At 39.4% G+C, this 14,685-nt stretch overlaps 1 protein-coding gene across 1 annotated transcript in view; it reads left to right on the top strand.

Annotated features, from left to right (window-relative positions):
• Window positions 1-14,685, top strand: part of lrp5 (low density lipoprotein receptor-related protein 5) — a 79,847-nt gene that overhangs the window by 2,202 nt on the left and 62,960 nt on the right. The window contains exons 2-5 of the mRNA XM_062390320.1: window positions 12,606-12,806; window positions 12,923-13,139; window positions 14,314-14,382; window positions 14,459-14,587. Coding sequence (XP_062246304.1) covers window positions 12,606-12,806; window positions 12,923-13,139; window positions 14,314-14,382; window positions 14,459-14,587 — 616 coding nt within the window. The remainder of the gene's footprint in view (window positions 1-12,605; window positions 12,807-12,922; window positions 13,140-14,313; window positions 14,383-14,458; window positions 14,588-14,685) is intronic.

Here is a 14,685-nt window from a genome sequence, read left to right as displayed (position 1 = left end):
TAAATTATACTCTCTCATCAACAGTGACCTAATCAAAAATTTTACAACTGTTTTTGTGGAGGAAAATGAATTGTTTAGATTAATTGACTAATCAGTAAAATAGTCGAAAGATGAATCGTTAGAAAAATAGTCGTTAGTGGCCCTGAATGCATAACGAGCAGCAGCACCTTATTGCTGCCACATTAAACATTGCAGCAGCACCTTATTGCTGCCACATTAAACATTACTTAGCAAGTCCATTCATTTAGCTGCGCTCTGTATTTATTCTTTATGTACGTCAGGGCAAGAGTTGCAATGGGGTGCAAAAATGTTCGGTAAATTTCCGGAAACTTTCCGGAAACTGTCGGAAGTTAAGCTCGGGAATTTGGGGAATTTTCAAGAAACAAAAATACACAAATTTAACGCTGAGCAATAAAAACATTATTCAAAACTCTATTTTAAGGATGTATGGAATGCAGCACACGCTGCACATTGACTTTTCCACCCTGCACTCTGCATTTCTCCATCACATGCGCAGATAATTCCAGCCTCAATAGCCCTGCTGTAGTGTGCAGGACTAGTCAGGTAAGTTTCGATGATATTACTGGGGAAAATATATCAGCACAGTGATTGTGGATTGTTCATCAGTTCATCTAGCCTATTTGTATTCATTTCTCCATCAATTGTAAAATGTTAAATTTAGATTGAGGTTGTGATGACTGAAAATAAAGACAATAGAGATCGATACTTCATTCAAAAATTTATTTTAATAAATGTTGCTGGGTACTATTGATACAAAAACTAAAAAAATCATTATTTAAATTCAAGTTTCCCTTTTTCCTGTGAACCAAGAACAGGCCAAGTGCCGATACTAGAAATAAATGAAAAATCAAGTTTCCATATTTCTGTTAAAAGGACAAGGAAAGTATCAGCAATAAAACCATCAACCAACGAAACTACAGCCTTCTTCGGACCGCCATTGGTCCATGTTTTCTCGCTATTGCTCATGTGCGACTTTCAGAGATAGGAAGGGAGCGAGATGGCTCTCTCCTCAGCTACTTCCATCAGCACCTCCGGTAAAATGTCATTTAGTTAAGCTGCACGGCACGAAAAAAAACACACGCTATGACGTAACACACAAATCGATTTTTGACGACTACTCCGATTTATTGTTGCACCCTTAGTGTCAGGGTTCCTACGGTCATGAAAAACCTGGAAAGTCATGACATTTCAAATTGTTAATTTCCAGGCCTGGAAAAGTGCTTGAAAAAATTGAATCCCAAAAGTTTAATAGAAGTCATGAAAATTTGTTATGTTCATATTTTCATGTCGTTCATTTACGCTGAGTTTTAAATAATTCAGATACTTTAAAAATAAATACTCTCAAAATATAAGCAGGCCTACTCTCATACTACGTTACGTTACGTTTCATTTAGCTGACGCTTTTATCCAAAGCGACTTACATTTTTTTTAGAACACTCATCATTTTATGAGGGGCCATCTAGGGGTTCAGTATCTTGCCAAGGATACTTAGGCATGCAGATGGGATAGAGTGGGATTCGAACCGGCGACCTCCTTGTTGCAGAGCACCACTCTATCCCCTAGGCCACGCTCTCCCTGCTAATTACTAATTGAAAAGTTCGGTGGGGAAGCAGGCGGGATAGTGCACTATGCCAGGGAAGTGTAGATTTAACCATGCTTGACTACAAAAGAGAAAAGTACAAGCCTTGGGTTACAACAGACAAAGACCTCAATCAAACTATTGTCACATTCGTTTGTGTAATTCAAGCTATACTGTATGCTTTGAAATTCTAATTGTTAGCTTAAATACTAAATGTTGTCACTTTTTCATGTATACACCGATATCTCACAAAATGTTTTGTCATGGAAATTTGGTTTAAAGTTATTGAAAGTCATGGAAAAGTCATGGAAATCCATTGGTCAAAATGTTTATGAACCCTGTAGTGTAAATGCAAGTAAGTGCATGTGCAATTGTTACAGACTTTCTTTGCTTGTCCCCCTAGTATTAAGTCCATAGAAGGTCCAGAGAAGTAGATGTGTGAACAAAGCAAGAATCCCACGCTGGTTTCATAGTGAGTGAATCCAGTTGATGGCGCTTCCAACATTCGACAATAAAATAAAAATAAATAAAATTATAAATTCTGGGTTAAAAGTGGTGGCTTACACGCCAGCAGAAGACACAGACAAAGATGTCAAGAGAGTTTGTGGGGATAACAGACGATGATGGTGTCAGGTGCTGTAAACATGTAATAACATGATCTCCTAGAGGAGGTAATTCTTTAATTACTGTTCCTGCCGGCTGCACCAGCTCTCGCCTGAATAATTTGGAGGATTTGTTGCTATTGGGAGGGCCACTGTGCAAAAAAACACGTGCTCATGCACGTTGCGCATGCGTGAAGGTCTGGGTTAAGCCCGTACCCAGTTCTCTGGACTATATCAGCAAACATGCTGTTAATCAGAGGTGGGACCAAGTCATTTTTTTGCAAGTCCCAAGTAAGTCTCAAGTCTTGGCCCTCAAGTCCCGAGTCAAGTCCCAAGTCAAGACAGGCAAGTCCCGAGTCAAGTCCAAAGTCAAGACTGACAAGTCTCAAGTCAAGTCCAAGTCCTGTAGTTTGAGTTCGGAGTCTTTTCGAGTCCTTTTGATCACCGAGTAATAATATATTTACACAGATCATGTATGCTTTTAAAATCTGTATTTATTTATTAAAACAAGTGCAATTCAAATTACAGAAAAAAAATGTGCCAACATTGCACTTCCCTATTGCACTATTAACCAGTCATTTTTAACATTTAACTCATATTTTGCAAGAATATTCTTCATTTTAAACCACTCCTACAGAATGAACAAGTGCAACTGTAATTATTTGTACAAAAGTGCTAACAACATTGTCCTGTCCTGTGTTTATCTCACGTCATATTGTCTGTGTGTGTGTGTGTACATGTGAGAAACATAACAAATACTTGAACATAACAATGAACAGGGTTGTGCTTTTTATATGTCAGGGCCCTATGCTGCATTGCATTTGCAAAAGACCACATTGGCCAAAAGTCTGTCAGTCATTTGTGCACGATGGGGACGTAGTATGATTCCACCAAGTGCCGCTGCGAGCCATTTTGGTGCCCTAAGCATAACTCCTCTATGATTACGTTAAATAATCATCAATAAGTACAAACAAGAATAGTCAATCTTCTTTAACTTTTTTTGAGCAATTTAATATATCTCTTGTTCTGCCTTTTTTGTGATATACATGTCTAAAAGGTACCTAATATTTCTATACTGAAATAATATCGGCATTATAATTGTAAGCTAATTTATTTAATGACGTTATTGTTGAGGGTTGATTTGTATTTTCGGTTTTAAGTGGGTTGTTGGTAGTGACTCTTATTTTGAAAGGGGGTTTTAAAGGAAGTGGGTGCTGTGATGAGTGAAGTTGTAAAATGAACGGAGAATAAGCGGGTGCGCTGTCCCGAGCGCATGACCTGCTCTCGTGTCCTTTGTTTGACTTATGATACAATCAAACGCTTGGCTACATAATAATTATAACTATGATGATTTTTCAGTTGCTTTTTTTTGGTGCCCCCTCAGGACTTGGTGCCCAACGCACAGCGCGTAGTGGGCGTTTTGGGAGCGCTCCTACAGAGCGCTCCTTAATAACATACTTTTGAATCTTTGTGTTTTGGGGAAAAGAGCAAGTCTTATCAAGTCAAACGGCTCAAGTCCAAGTGAAGTCACGAGTCATTGATGTTGAAGTCCAAGTCGAGTTGCAAGTCTCTTTACAGTTTGTCAAGTCGAGTCTAAAGTCATCAAATTCATGACTCGAGTCTGACTCGAGTTCAAGTCATGTGACCCGAGTCCACACCTCTGCTGTTAATACAAAATACTAAAATACAATTACATAAGTGTATCAAATTATATAAAACATACATACATATTTAAAATATTGAGATACAACTTAGGGCTCTCAAAGTTAATGCTATAAAAATGAGTTAACGCATATTCCTTTTAACGCCAAACATTTTTTGGAGGGGCCATTAACAAGCAGAAACAAGCCTCAAATGAATAAAGTCCAGCTTCAAAGCCAAGCCACATGGTTCTCTCGACAAGACCAAAGTTATATGCATTTACTGCCGTTGTGAAATGAGTTACCACTGGAGTACGACAAGTCTTAGATACCATTTGCTGGCCAAGCATACAGCTGATGCAGAGAGCCCTACTCCCCCTCGCCAAAGGCAGTCCAAGCTGGTTAGATTGCAATGGAGACAGTTTGCCATTTATGCTTTCATCATATGTTTAGGGAATTCTGGAGAATAATGTGGACATTGTTTGTCTTAGTTTTGGATTGTTGCAAAAATAAGAAATTATATTTGTAACAACTAGAAGGTTTCTGCCTGAGGATCTCAGGCTGCGCACAGGCTTGTGAGTGGTTATAACCTAATGTTAACCGAATGTAAGTGATGTGGGCCAATAATGAGAATTTCTGTTTAGTCAGAGTTCAATTGAAGGACATTATTTGACATCCAGTCTTTAATATCCTATAGACAGTTAACTTAACAGGACAGGTTTGTATGGTTGTTGGGCTTCACTGGGAGATATAATTGTGTATCTGTTATAAGCTAACTACTGTCTACAAAAAATATTAAGATTCAAATAAATGTAGGCCAGGTCTGTACATTCGGATTAAACTAGTATGATGTCCTTATTTGGTTATAATAATCAACATGAACCTTTTCTCACTCACCTCCATGTCACCCGCTCTCTCCCTGCCCTGACCTGATAGCATCCTCATTCTCTCCTTCTCTCTCTCTCCCTCTTTACTCTTAATGCACCACAGTGAACGTGAAATAAATACTATCAGTGAAGAGGTTATGTTTTCTTGCCTTTGGGAAGAAAGCAGATGGTCCCAAAATGTAGGAGCAAGGCGAGAGGTAGATCCAATTAAAAAAACAGAATTTACTCCAAATAGCTCAAAACAAGAAGCAGGGCCAGGAAGAAACAAAAGGCAAAATTCAAACTGTCCAAGGACTTTCTTCATGTGCAGTATTGACTGTCACATTTGTTTCCCATTAGTCCAGGAAAAGTAACGCATTTTGGAGCCAATAATTTCAGGTAAGAGGCCAGTCTAAAAGCAGCTTTGCCATCACCCATTGGCAGTGGGATGATTTGATGAAGATTGGGCAGATGTGTTTGTCATGCATATGAATGGTGTTTCTGCCTATGCAAATATTTAATAAGTGTGGAGCTCATGTACAAATTCAAATTAATTTCAAAAGAAGCTTGTAATACAAAAAAAGTTACTTTTCATGCAGACTTTTACAATGTAAAGTTGTATTGTGGTAGGAGTAAAGGAAAATATTTAGCCTTTTTGATTGTATTTTGGGCATATTCGATTAATGTATAGCTCATTTGCATATTACAACACAATTTTTTTTAACTTTTCATGGGTAATTTAATCGTGTAAAGTTTAATTTTGATAGGGATAAAGGAAAAACATAGCCCCATTGGGGTGTATTGATGAGAATTAAACATATTCCTTCAACTAGTATTTCTTAGGACTTTTAGTATGTTGTTCCGGACACCTTATAGAAATGATCTATGCTGACATTTTTTTTTACAATTAGTCGGTCGTAAAACGCTACTTTGCCTGGACTACATATAAACATTTTATTTAGATTAAAGGGCCTCGTCGAATTTCAATGTTTTGCCGGGTAACAGGAACTTGTTTCAACATCAGTGTACATTATCCAATCTGCACCAAACTTAACATGGCCCTAGCCTGAACACAATCTACATGCCAATATTTAGCCGTAGTCATAGAACCCCTTACTGTCAACAATCCATCAATCAAATTTGATTTGTATAGCCCATATTCACAAATCACAATTTGTCTCATAGGGCTTTAACATGGTGAGACATCCTCTGTCCTTAATCCTCAGAAAGAGTAAGGAAAAACTACTAAAGCCCTTGTACCAGGGTAAAAATACATAGAAACCTCAGAGAGAGCCACATGTGAGGGATCCTTCTCCCAGGTCGGACAGACGTGCAATAGATTACAGGTCTAGGAAAACATCATCAAGATTAAAGTTTTTAGCAGCATTGATGAGGGTAAACATTTTGAAGGATAACTTCAATACTATATATCAAGTAGTCCTGCTGCAATCAGTCTATGGTCAGCAGCCAGATATACTGAACAGCTGACCGGCTTTCAGCATGTTACGTGCGGACAGCAACCTGATCCTGTCACGCAAGGTACCGAACCTAGAAACTTTTTTCTTCACCTGCACACCGTTCTGCTCTCCCCGTGAATTCACCTCTTTTATCCTGGCTGGAGTTTACATCCCCCCCGCAAGGTCATGTGCGCAAGGCTCGCGGAGCAGATACTGGGAGTGGAGAGAAGGAGAGAGAACACGTATTCCCCTGTTATTGTCCTTGGGGACTTTAATAAGGGGAACTAATCTAACAAACTCCCAAAATACAAACAGTTAATCAAATGCCCGACCAGGGGGGACATTACTCTGGACCACTGTTACTGCACCATCAGCAAGGCGTATCATGCAGTGTCCCGCGCTGCCCTGGCACGCTCTCATTCACCTGATCCCGGCTTACAGACAGAAACTAAAACTTTCTAAACCTGCTGTGCTGAGATCCAAGAACTGGAGCAGCAGAGAGGCTGTGGATGAGCTGCATGACTGCCTTGACAACACTGATTGGGACATTTTTGGAACTGCTTCTAAAAGCCTGGACAAATACACAGATGCTGTGACATCCTACATCAGCTTCTGTGAAGACAGATGTATTCCGACACGCACCAGGGTGAGTTATAACAACGACAAGCCCTGGTTCACAGCAAAACTCAAACAGCTTTGTTTGGAGCCCACCTACATTTCTGATATTCTTTGTTTTTTTCCTTCCATAATAATTGATGTATAAAGGCCATACATCACCCATCTCCTGGAGACCTGGGGGTTGATTTGTGTATACAACTTTACATTTTTGCTCTCCCGGATGGTGGCCATCTTGGATTTTGGGGTTAACAGGATGTCTTAATGTCAAAATTATGTCAGAATCACAATCTTTATGGTCACATTACCACAAAAAGTGTCCTCATACATTATTCTAGGTGCATTGGTTAAAAAGTTAATTTGTCTATCAAAAATTACGTTTACGCTCTACCAGATGGTGGCCATCTTGGATTTCGGGGTCAAGATGAGGCCAAAATGGCAAAAATTATGTCAGAATCCCAATCCTTATGGTCTATTTACCACAATAAGTGTATTCATACATTATTCTAGGTGCTCTGGTAAAAAAAGTTACTTTTACAAGATGGTGCCGGCTGCAATTTTTGATTCGGCCCTCTATCGAAAAATGGCGACATTTTTGCGAGGGACATGGGGGCTACATTTTTTATAAAATGTGTAAAGAAGTTAAATCAGTCGTCAAAACATATTAGCCAGAGAATGGTCACGGAATTGAGGTTCCTGATCCTACTAGAATGACAAGCTGGAAAGAGAAGCTCTGTGTGTCATGTGTCATAGCTTCCCTCTGCACCATCAGGGTTTTTTTGCCAGGCCAAACTTGCCGGTACACTGAGGCTCAATGTAAATCTGACTGGTTACTGCTTTGTGTGGTAGTACGATTGTAACAGTCTGGCATTTTAGATTGTCAGGCTAAATTCTGTAAGTGTTTTCTGTTTATCTGTTAGATCTCTGTTTATGTTTGAGTTTTTTTCTTGTTTGCACTCTGTGTTTCTGTTTCCTGCTTTATTTTGTAGTCTCTGTACCTTGTTTGTTGTTTCTGTCTTCACTTCCTGTCGGTGATTGCATTCCCCAGTCCTCATGTGTTTCACCTGTGTTTAATTGGCCCTGCCTTCCCCCTATGTATATAAGCCTCTGTCCTTCCCTTTGTCCTTGTCAGATTGTTCTTGTTGTCTTGTTGTCCTTGTTCTGGTTCCTCTTGTCGTTCTTGTCGATGTTCCATGGTGCTGTCCTATCCTGCGTTCCTGCCCTGTCCTGATCTCCTGAGCCTCTTGTAAGCTTCCTTGTGTTTTTGTCCTCTTGTTCTTGTCTTTGCATTTTTTCCACTCTTTTAGTGTTTATGATTTGTGTTTTGGGCTCCACTCTTTTAGTGTATGTGTTTTTGACTAGTTATGATTATTTTTATATTAAATACTCTTTTTGTTAACTACCTCTGCTCCTGGGTCCATCAACTTCCACATATCGTTACAACGATGAAAACCATGTGGCCCACTCAGTAGATCAGACATCAATACCTCTATGCCTTTTTTAAACTAACAGCCTCCTATTTTAGAACATAAGACAAGTTAAGTTCTGCCGCACTAATTAATGCATAGCGCCAGTTGATGTTATCAACCTTCTAGACCAGGGGTGTCCAAAACGTTTTATCCCGAGGGCCACATATATTCTGGGAGTGGAGTGCTCTAGTGGGTTGGTAGGGTACTAACAGCTCTTTCAGGCAAAATGGCGCCATATTATTCAGGGCCTTGAAGGTAAGGATGAGAATTTTAAATTATATTCTAGATTTAACCGGAAGCCAGTGTAACGATGCTAATACTGGAGAAATGTGCTCTCTTATCTTGGTTCTCGTCAGGACATGTGCTGCGGCATTTTGGACAAGCTGTAAAGTCTTTAACGACTTACTGATGGAGCCTGATAGTAAGGAATTACAATAGTCCAGTCTCAATGTTACAACGGCGTGGACTTCTTTTCTGCATCTTTTTGCGAAAGGACATGTCTAATTTTTTAGATATTACGCAAGTGGAAAAAGGCTGTCCTAGAAATTTGTCTTAGGTATGAATTAAAGGACAAATCAGGATCAAAGATCACTCCCAAGTTCCTGACTTTTTCATTGGAAGCAAGGGCAATGTCGTCTAGCGCAGGTAGGTGTTTAGGGCCAAGTATTATAACCTCGGTTTTATCTGAGTTTATTAAGAGAAAATTGCGGGTCATCCAGGTTTTTATGTCCTTGAGACATGCTCGAAGCTTAGTTAATTGATTACTTTGTTCCGGTTTAATGACAAGTATAACTGGGTGTCATCCGCATAGCAGTTGAAATTTACCGTTTGTGTCCTGATTATGTTTCCTAGTGGAAGCATATATAATGAGAATAAAATTGGGCCGAGGGCACAGAGCCCTGTTGAACACCATGGTTAACTTTGGTGCGCACAGATGACTCATCATTAATTTGCACGAATTGGTAGTGATCAGAAAAATACGATTAAAACCAGTTAAGGGCGGTTCCATTAATTATAAGTAACTGTTTAAGTCTTTGTAATAAAATTACACAAGGACAGACACAAGTCCCTAAACTGAGGCTATTAGAAGGTCATTAGTGACTTTTGCTAAGGCTGTCTCTGTGCTGTGATTGGCTCTGAACCCAGACTGAAAGTCTTTATATATAGTATTTTCCTGGAGAAACTCACACAAATGATGATTTTAGACATGAAGGGGAGTTTAGATATTGGTCTGTAATTGGCTAAAACCTCTGGGTCTAGGTTGGGTTTTTTGAGAAGGGGTTTGATTACAGCTATTTTAAAAGACTGGTACATAACCTGATGATAATGTCAGATTGATTGTATTAAGTAACAAACTCTCAATTAGGGGCAGAATTTCTTTAAGTAATTTTGTCGAAATCAGATATAAGGTACAGGTTGTTTGTTTAGAACCTGAGATTATTTTGGTAAACTGATCACGGGTGATCAGAGAGAAACTAATGATAAATAATGGGTAGGATTCTCAGCCGTTTCTGAGATTTCTGTATTCTTGGTAGGGTATTCGTGCCAATTGAGGGCAGGAGATGGTTGATTTTATTTGTAATAGTTAGAATTTTATCTTTGAGAAAGGTCAAAGATATTGCTATTTAGGGATGGAGGAATACTGTGTTCGGTGGAGGTGTGACTGTCAGCCTGGCTACAGTGCTGTTTTTGTTTTCTTCCATTAGTTTTGATTAGTATGCAGCTCTTGCTTTCTGGAGAGCCTTTCTATATTCTTTAACACTATTCTTCCAGCCTATGAGATTTTCAACACGGTTGCTGGAGCGCCACTTCTTTTCTTGATAATTGTTTTAACTCATTTGTCTGGGAATTATACCACAGAGCTAATTTAATATGTTTGACATTTTTCTTTTTTGGAGGCGCTATTTAGTCTCATGATAATCGTAATGAGTCTGCAGAGCTTTCGACGAAGAATTTGTTTATATCGACAGATAATACGGGTTTAAATGTAATTGGAATTATTTCCTTAAATTTTGCTACAGCACTATCAGGTAATAACCTTCATAAATCGAAGGTTATTAAATTATGGTCTGATAGAACTGGATGCGTGGAAGTACTGTTAAATGTTCAATTCCGACACCGAACGATAATATAAGATCAAGTGTGTGGTTTAGGAATTTGGTTTAAGCCGGAGCACGGTAAACTACAACAAATATGATTGGCTGTTGGTGTTTCCTGGATTGGCGTGGAAGAGTTATAGCTGTAGTTAGGTTTAGGATTAATTGATAGACTGGAGTTAAAAATAGCGGCAACTCCACCTCCTCGCCCGAATTCTCTGGGAACGTGGGAATTTATATGATGAAAACAATAAATTACATGTTTTGTATTGTGATGTGCTCTTCCTAGCAGGTTGACCTCATCCTGATGAACCTAAGACCCTTTAGTCGTGGTCAATGATGAGAGCTTAAAGGAGTTGCTGATGCCATAAAATGAATCTTTTAAGTTTTCATCAGGGACAGGCAAATCTCCATGTCTCGTAATTAACTTTAAGTAGCTATAACTTTTGCTCCAATCACTGCCAAACTTCATGTGTGTCATAAGGATCCTGACCTGAACATATCTTTATGCCAATATGCAATAATAGTCACACTGCCCCCTAGCGGCCATGGCTGAGGAGTAAATCGGTCGTCCTCCAACCTGAAGGTCAGCAGTTCGATCCTCAGTCTTCCCCATCTGCATGCCAAATTGTCCTTGGGCGAGATGCTGAACCCCAAATTGCCCCCCATAGAACAACGAAGTGCTGTTAATAGATGCACTGTATGGATGTGTGTGTGTGATTGTAAAACTTCAAAGAGCTTTGAGTGGTCAACAAGACTAGAAAAGAGCTATATAAATACAAATCAAACCATTTAGCTGGGACAGGAAGTACCGTGTATTATACTTTGACATGCAATGCCTAGCTTTTTCATTTGATCCATTGAAAAAAATCTGTCAAGGAAGCCTTGAGATGTTGGTGATGCTATGTTGTTACACTTTAGCCTTGACATTAAACTGCGATGGCTTGACGTGCGATGGAAGGCATACAAATTGGAAGAAGACCCTATTATTGATCGTTATGTTATCGTACCAAGTTTTTCTAAGAAAACTTCACGTTCTAGTACTACAGAGTTCTTTACATCTGTGTTCTTATATTGATGTTTGCCATGTGATGGTAAGTTAAAAGCCCATGTCCGTTTTTCCTAACTAGCATAGGCAAATGCTTTGCCAATGCCTAAAAAAGGGCATGGAATTGCAGTTCCATCTGCACACACATAAATCACAGAAACTGAAAAGAACTGTGTGTCTACTCGTTTCTTTCCATTTTCACGAACAGACTGATAATCTAACATATTAAGCTATTGATCGATGATGTTGGATCATGAGTCTTGATTGTTCCTAATAACTTGTGACCAGGGTTGGTGTTTATTGGTGAAGTGTAAAGTATGTGCAGGTCAGTGTTGGGGTTAAGAGGAAGCAGAAGCCGACAGAGGACGACCTGACCTTTTATTGAGCATCTGTCCTGGTCCTTAAGCAGCAGTGGTTATAATAATTCAGCGGTGGAAACTCGCCTAAACAATTAACGTAGTGTAAAACATTGATTATGTTTAGTCACCAAATCGATGCAGAGGCCCCCCCACACACAGCACAGAGTGGCGGAACAGCAGCAGCAGCAGCAAATGTGTCAATGTTTGGGCTCCTGCAGAGAGGAGGATGACTCCGCATTGATACAGTGACTGAAAATAATCATGTTGTCAGTTACGTTCATAGTTTCAGCAGGTTTCCACTGCTTAATAATTGTAACCAGTGGTACGCAAGGATCAGACAGACACTCATTAAAAGTCTGGTCATCCTGTGTCAACTCCCCCTCTGACCTGCGCTCACTTTAACAATAAACACCATCACTGATCACAAGTTATTGGGAAACAAACAGGACTGATGTATACTATGTTTGTTTGATACACGTTTAAACCTGCTACGGGAGACGTAACGTGACGCGCACAGACAGTACATCAGAGTTAAGGTGACTGGAACGATAAAGAGTCATGAACAGACATCATAGATTAATAATTAAATACGTGTTTATCAGTTTGTGTGTGAAGATGGGCAGAGACAAGTGGGAACACATGCACAGAGAAGCAAAGGATGATTGTACAAGCAAGTCAGATCAGTTTTGTACAATAAACAACACTATACATAAAAAGAAGTTTTCTGATAATTTGATGTTTATTGCGATAAATATATATAAAAAATGTTTCGTTATAAGAAGTTTTCCATATCGCCCAGCCCTAATTGAATGAAATGTTTTGAATGTTACTTAGAATATCTTATGCTTTCCAGGCTCACCGCTCCTCCTCTTTGCCAACCGACGTGATGTACGATTAGTAGATGCAGAAGGTGTGCGGGGTGAGTCTGCCATTGTTGTTAGCGACCTGGAGGATGCAGCAGCAGTGGACTTCCTGTATGCTGAGGGCCTTATATTTTGGACTGATGTTAGTGAGGAGGCGATCAAACAGACTCACTGGAATAAGTCATCAAACTGTAAGACTATATGTTGTATTTTATCTGTTTATTGTACTTGAATAGTAAGGAACAAATGTAATGTAATGCATCTTCCTTATTATCATCATTTCACACTGTATGATTTGTGGTTGCAGCCCTTAAAGAGGCACTGGGAACTGTTCAGACAGTGGTAGTGTCTGGACTGGACAGTCCCGATGGGCTGGCCTGTGACTGGCTGGGGCGAAAGCTTTACTGGACAGACTCGGAGACCAATCGGATTGAAGTGGCCAACCTCGATGGCACATCCAGAAAGGTTCTGTTTTGGATGGACTTAGACCAGCCCAGGGCTGTCGCTCTCAACCCTGCTCACTGGTAAATACACAAACAATTGTCTTTCTAAAGTTTTAGGGACACTAACCAACACAATGTATTTCTTAGCCTTAATCCTAACCTTAACAATCATAACTATCTACAACAGCAGTGTTCTCTATGAAATGGTTCACGAAGCAGGCAGTCAGTGAAATGATGGTCTTAAATAGTCTTAAGTTTACCATAAATAGGTTGCAACGTATTACATTTGCAGACGGTGCATTTAAGGCTGTGGGAATATTGTCATGCAGTGTCCTACCTGAGACACTACCAGTTCAACACAGATAAGTGTTGTTTTCTTCTACCATGAATATTAATTATTCATGTGCGCAGAGCACGCCACAGCGTGACAAAATTCCCAGTCTTCCAAATCAGTGGTCAGCTATGAAACTGCAATGATTAATTTCTGGAATTAGAGTGTTCATTTTTTTAATGCATCAACGCATGTGTAGAATGACCCGCTCCATGTACCCATACCCCACTCACTCCATTCCGAGCAACACATACAATGAAATCAGGGCTTGTTCACGTTAAGCAGCCGATCAGTTGAGCGCTTTGTTCGGTTTTAAATTACTGACAGAGCCGCTAAAAACTGAAAAATTGTTTTCATAAAATGTGTATGAAAAGACTAGAGATGTCAAACAATAAAAAAAAATTGTCTGATTAATTACCATTTCTAAATTCCCAAAAAATTCCCACTTTCGATGTGTATTGTTGTGGGGATGGAAAGATAAATGACAGAAGGTGGATATATACATTTAACATTATTTTTTTTTATTGATGACAGGTCCAAATGATAGGGCCAAGGAACAATGTTGTTTTTTGTTCATTTTCTGGGATGTTTTAACAATAAGACACCAAATTGGAAGAAATTAAGAAACCAATTCTTGAAACTAACCTCTTGTCAATTCGGTTCAGTTTCATCTAGATCATGTGAGTTTTGTCTTGCCTAAATGTGATAAAATTGCCTTCAGGGACACGCTAACAGATGCTCAGTCAGTTAAAGGCAGTTCTTTTCAGTCAAAATCATCAAATTGTATTAAAAAGAATTGTAGAAAGCCACTATAACCAAGGTGGGACAACCATGTTCGGACATGCTATGGTGAATATTAAAATCACTTGTTTCCCACTTACTTCCGTGTTTTTGTATTGTATTTTTTATTATGTTTTCATCCAGCTACATGTACTGGACTGACTGGGGAGAGGAGCCCAGGATAGAGCGGGCTGGCATGGATGGCAGCCATAGGTAATGTAACTTAATGAATTGTAAATCAACTGTCATTCTTTGGTCTCTTCAATTTGTTTGCTTGTGTCTCTAACAGGAAAGTGATTGTAAACGTGGACATATACTGGCCCAATGGTCTGACTATAGACATGGTCGAGGAGAAGCTGTATTGGGCAGATGCTAAACTCAGCTTCATTCATAGAGCTAACCTTGATGGATCAGCACGGTATGGATCTTTTTGTATTGAAGATAATGGATTTAATTGTGTGAACTGTGCCTTTGCTCTCTGACAGTAGATGGTAGACTGATGTGAAAGAAGAAATC

This window comes from Platichthys flesus, chromosome 6 (genome assembly GCF_949316205.1).
Source record: "Platichthys flesus chromosome 6, fPlaFle2.1, whole genome shotgun sequence".
Classification (NCBI taxonomy): domain Eukaryota; kingdom Metazoa; phylum Chordata; class Actinopteri; order Pleuronectiformes; family Pleuronectidae; genus Platichthys; species Platichthys flesus.
Note: the sequence above shows the minus strand (reverse complement) of the source record. Positions and strands in the feature narration are given on the sequence as shown.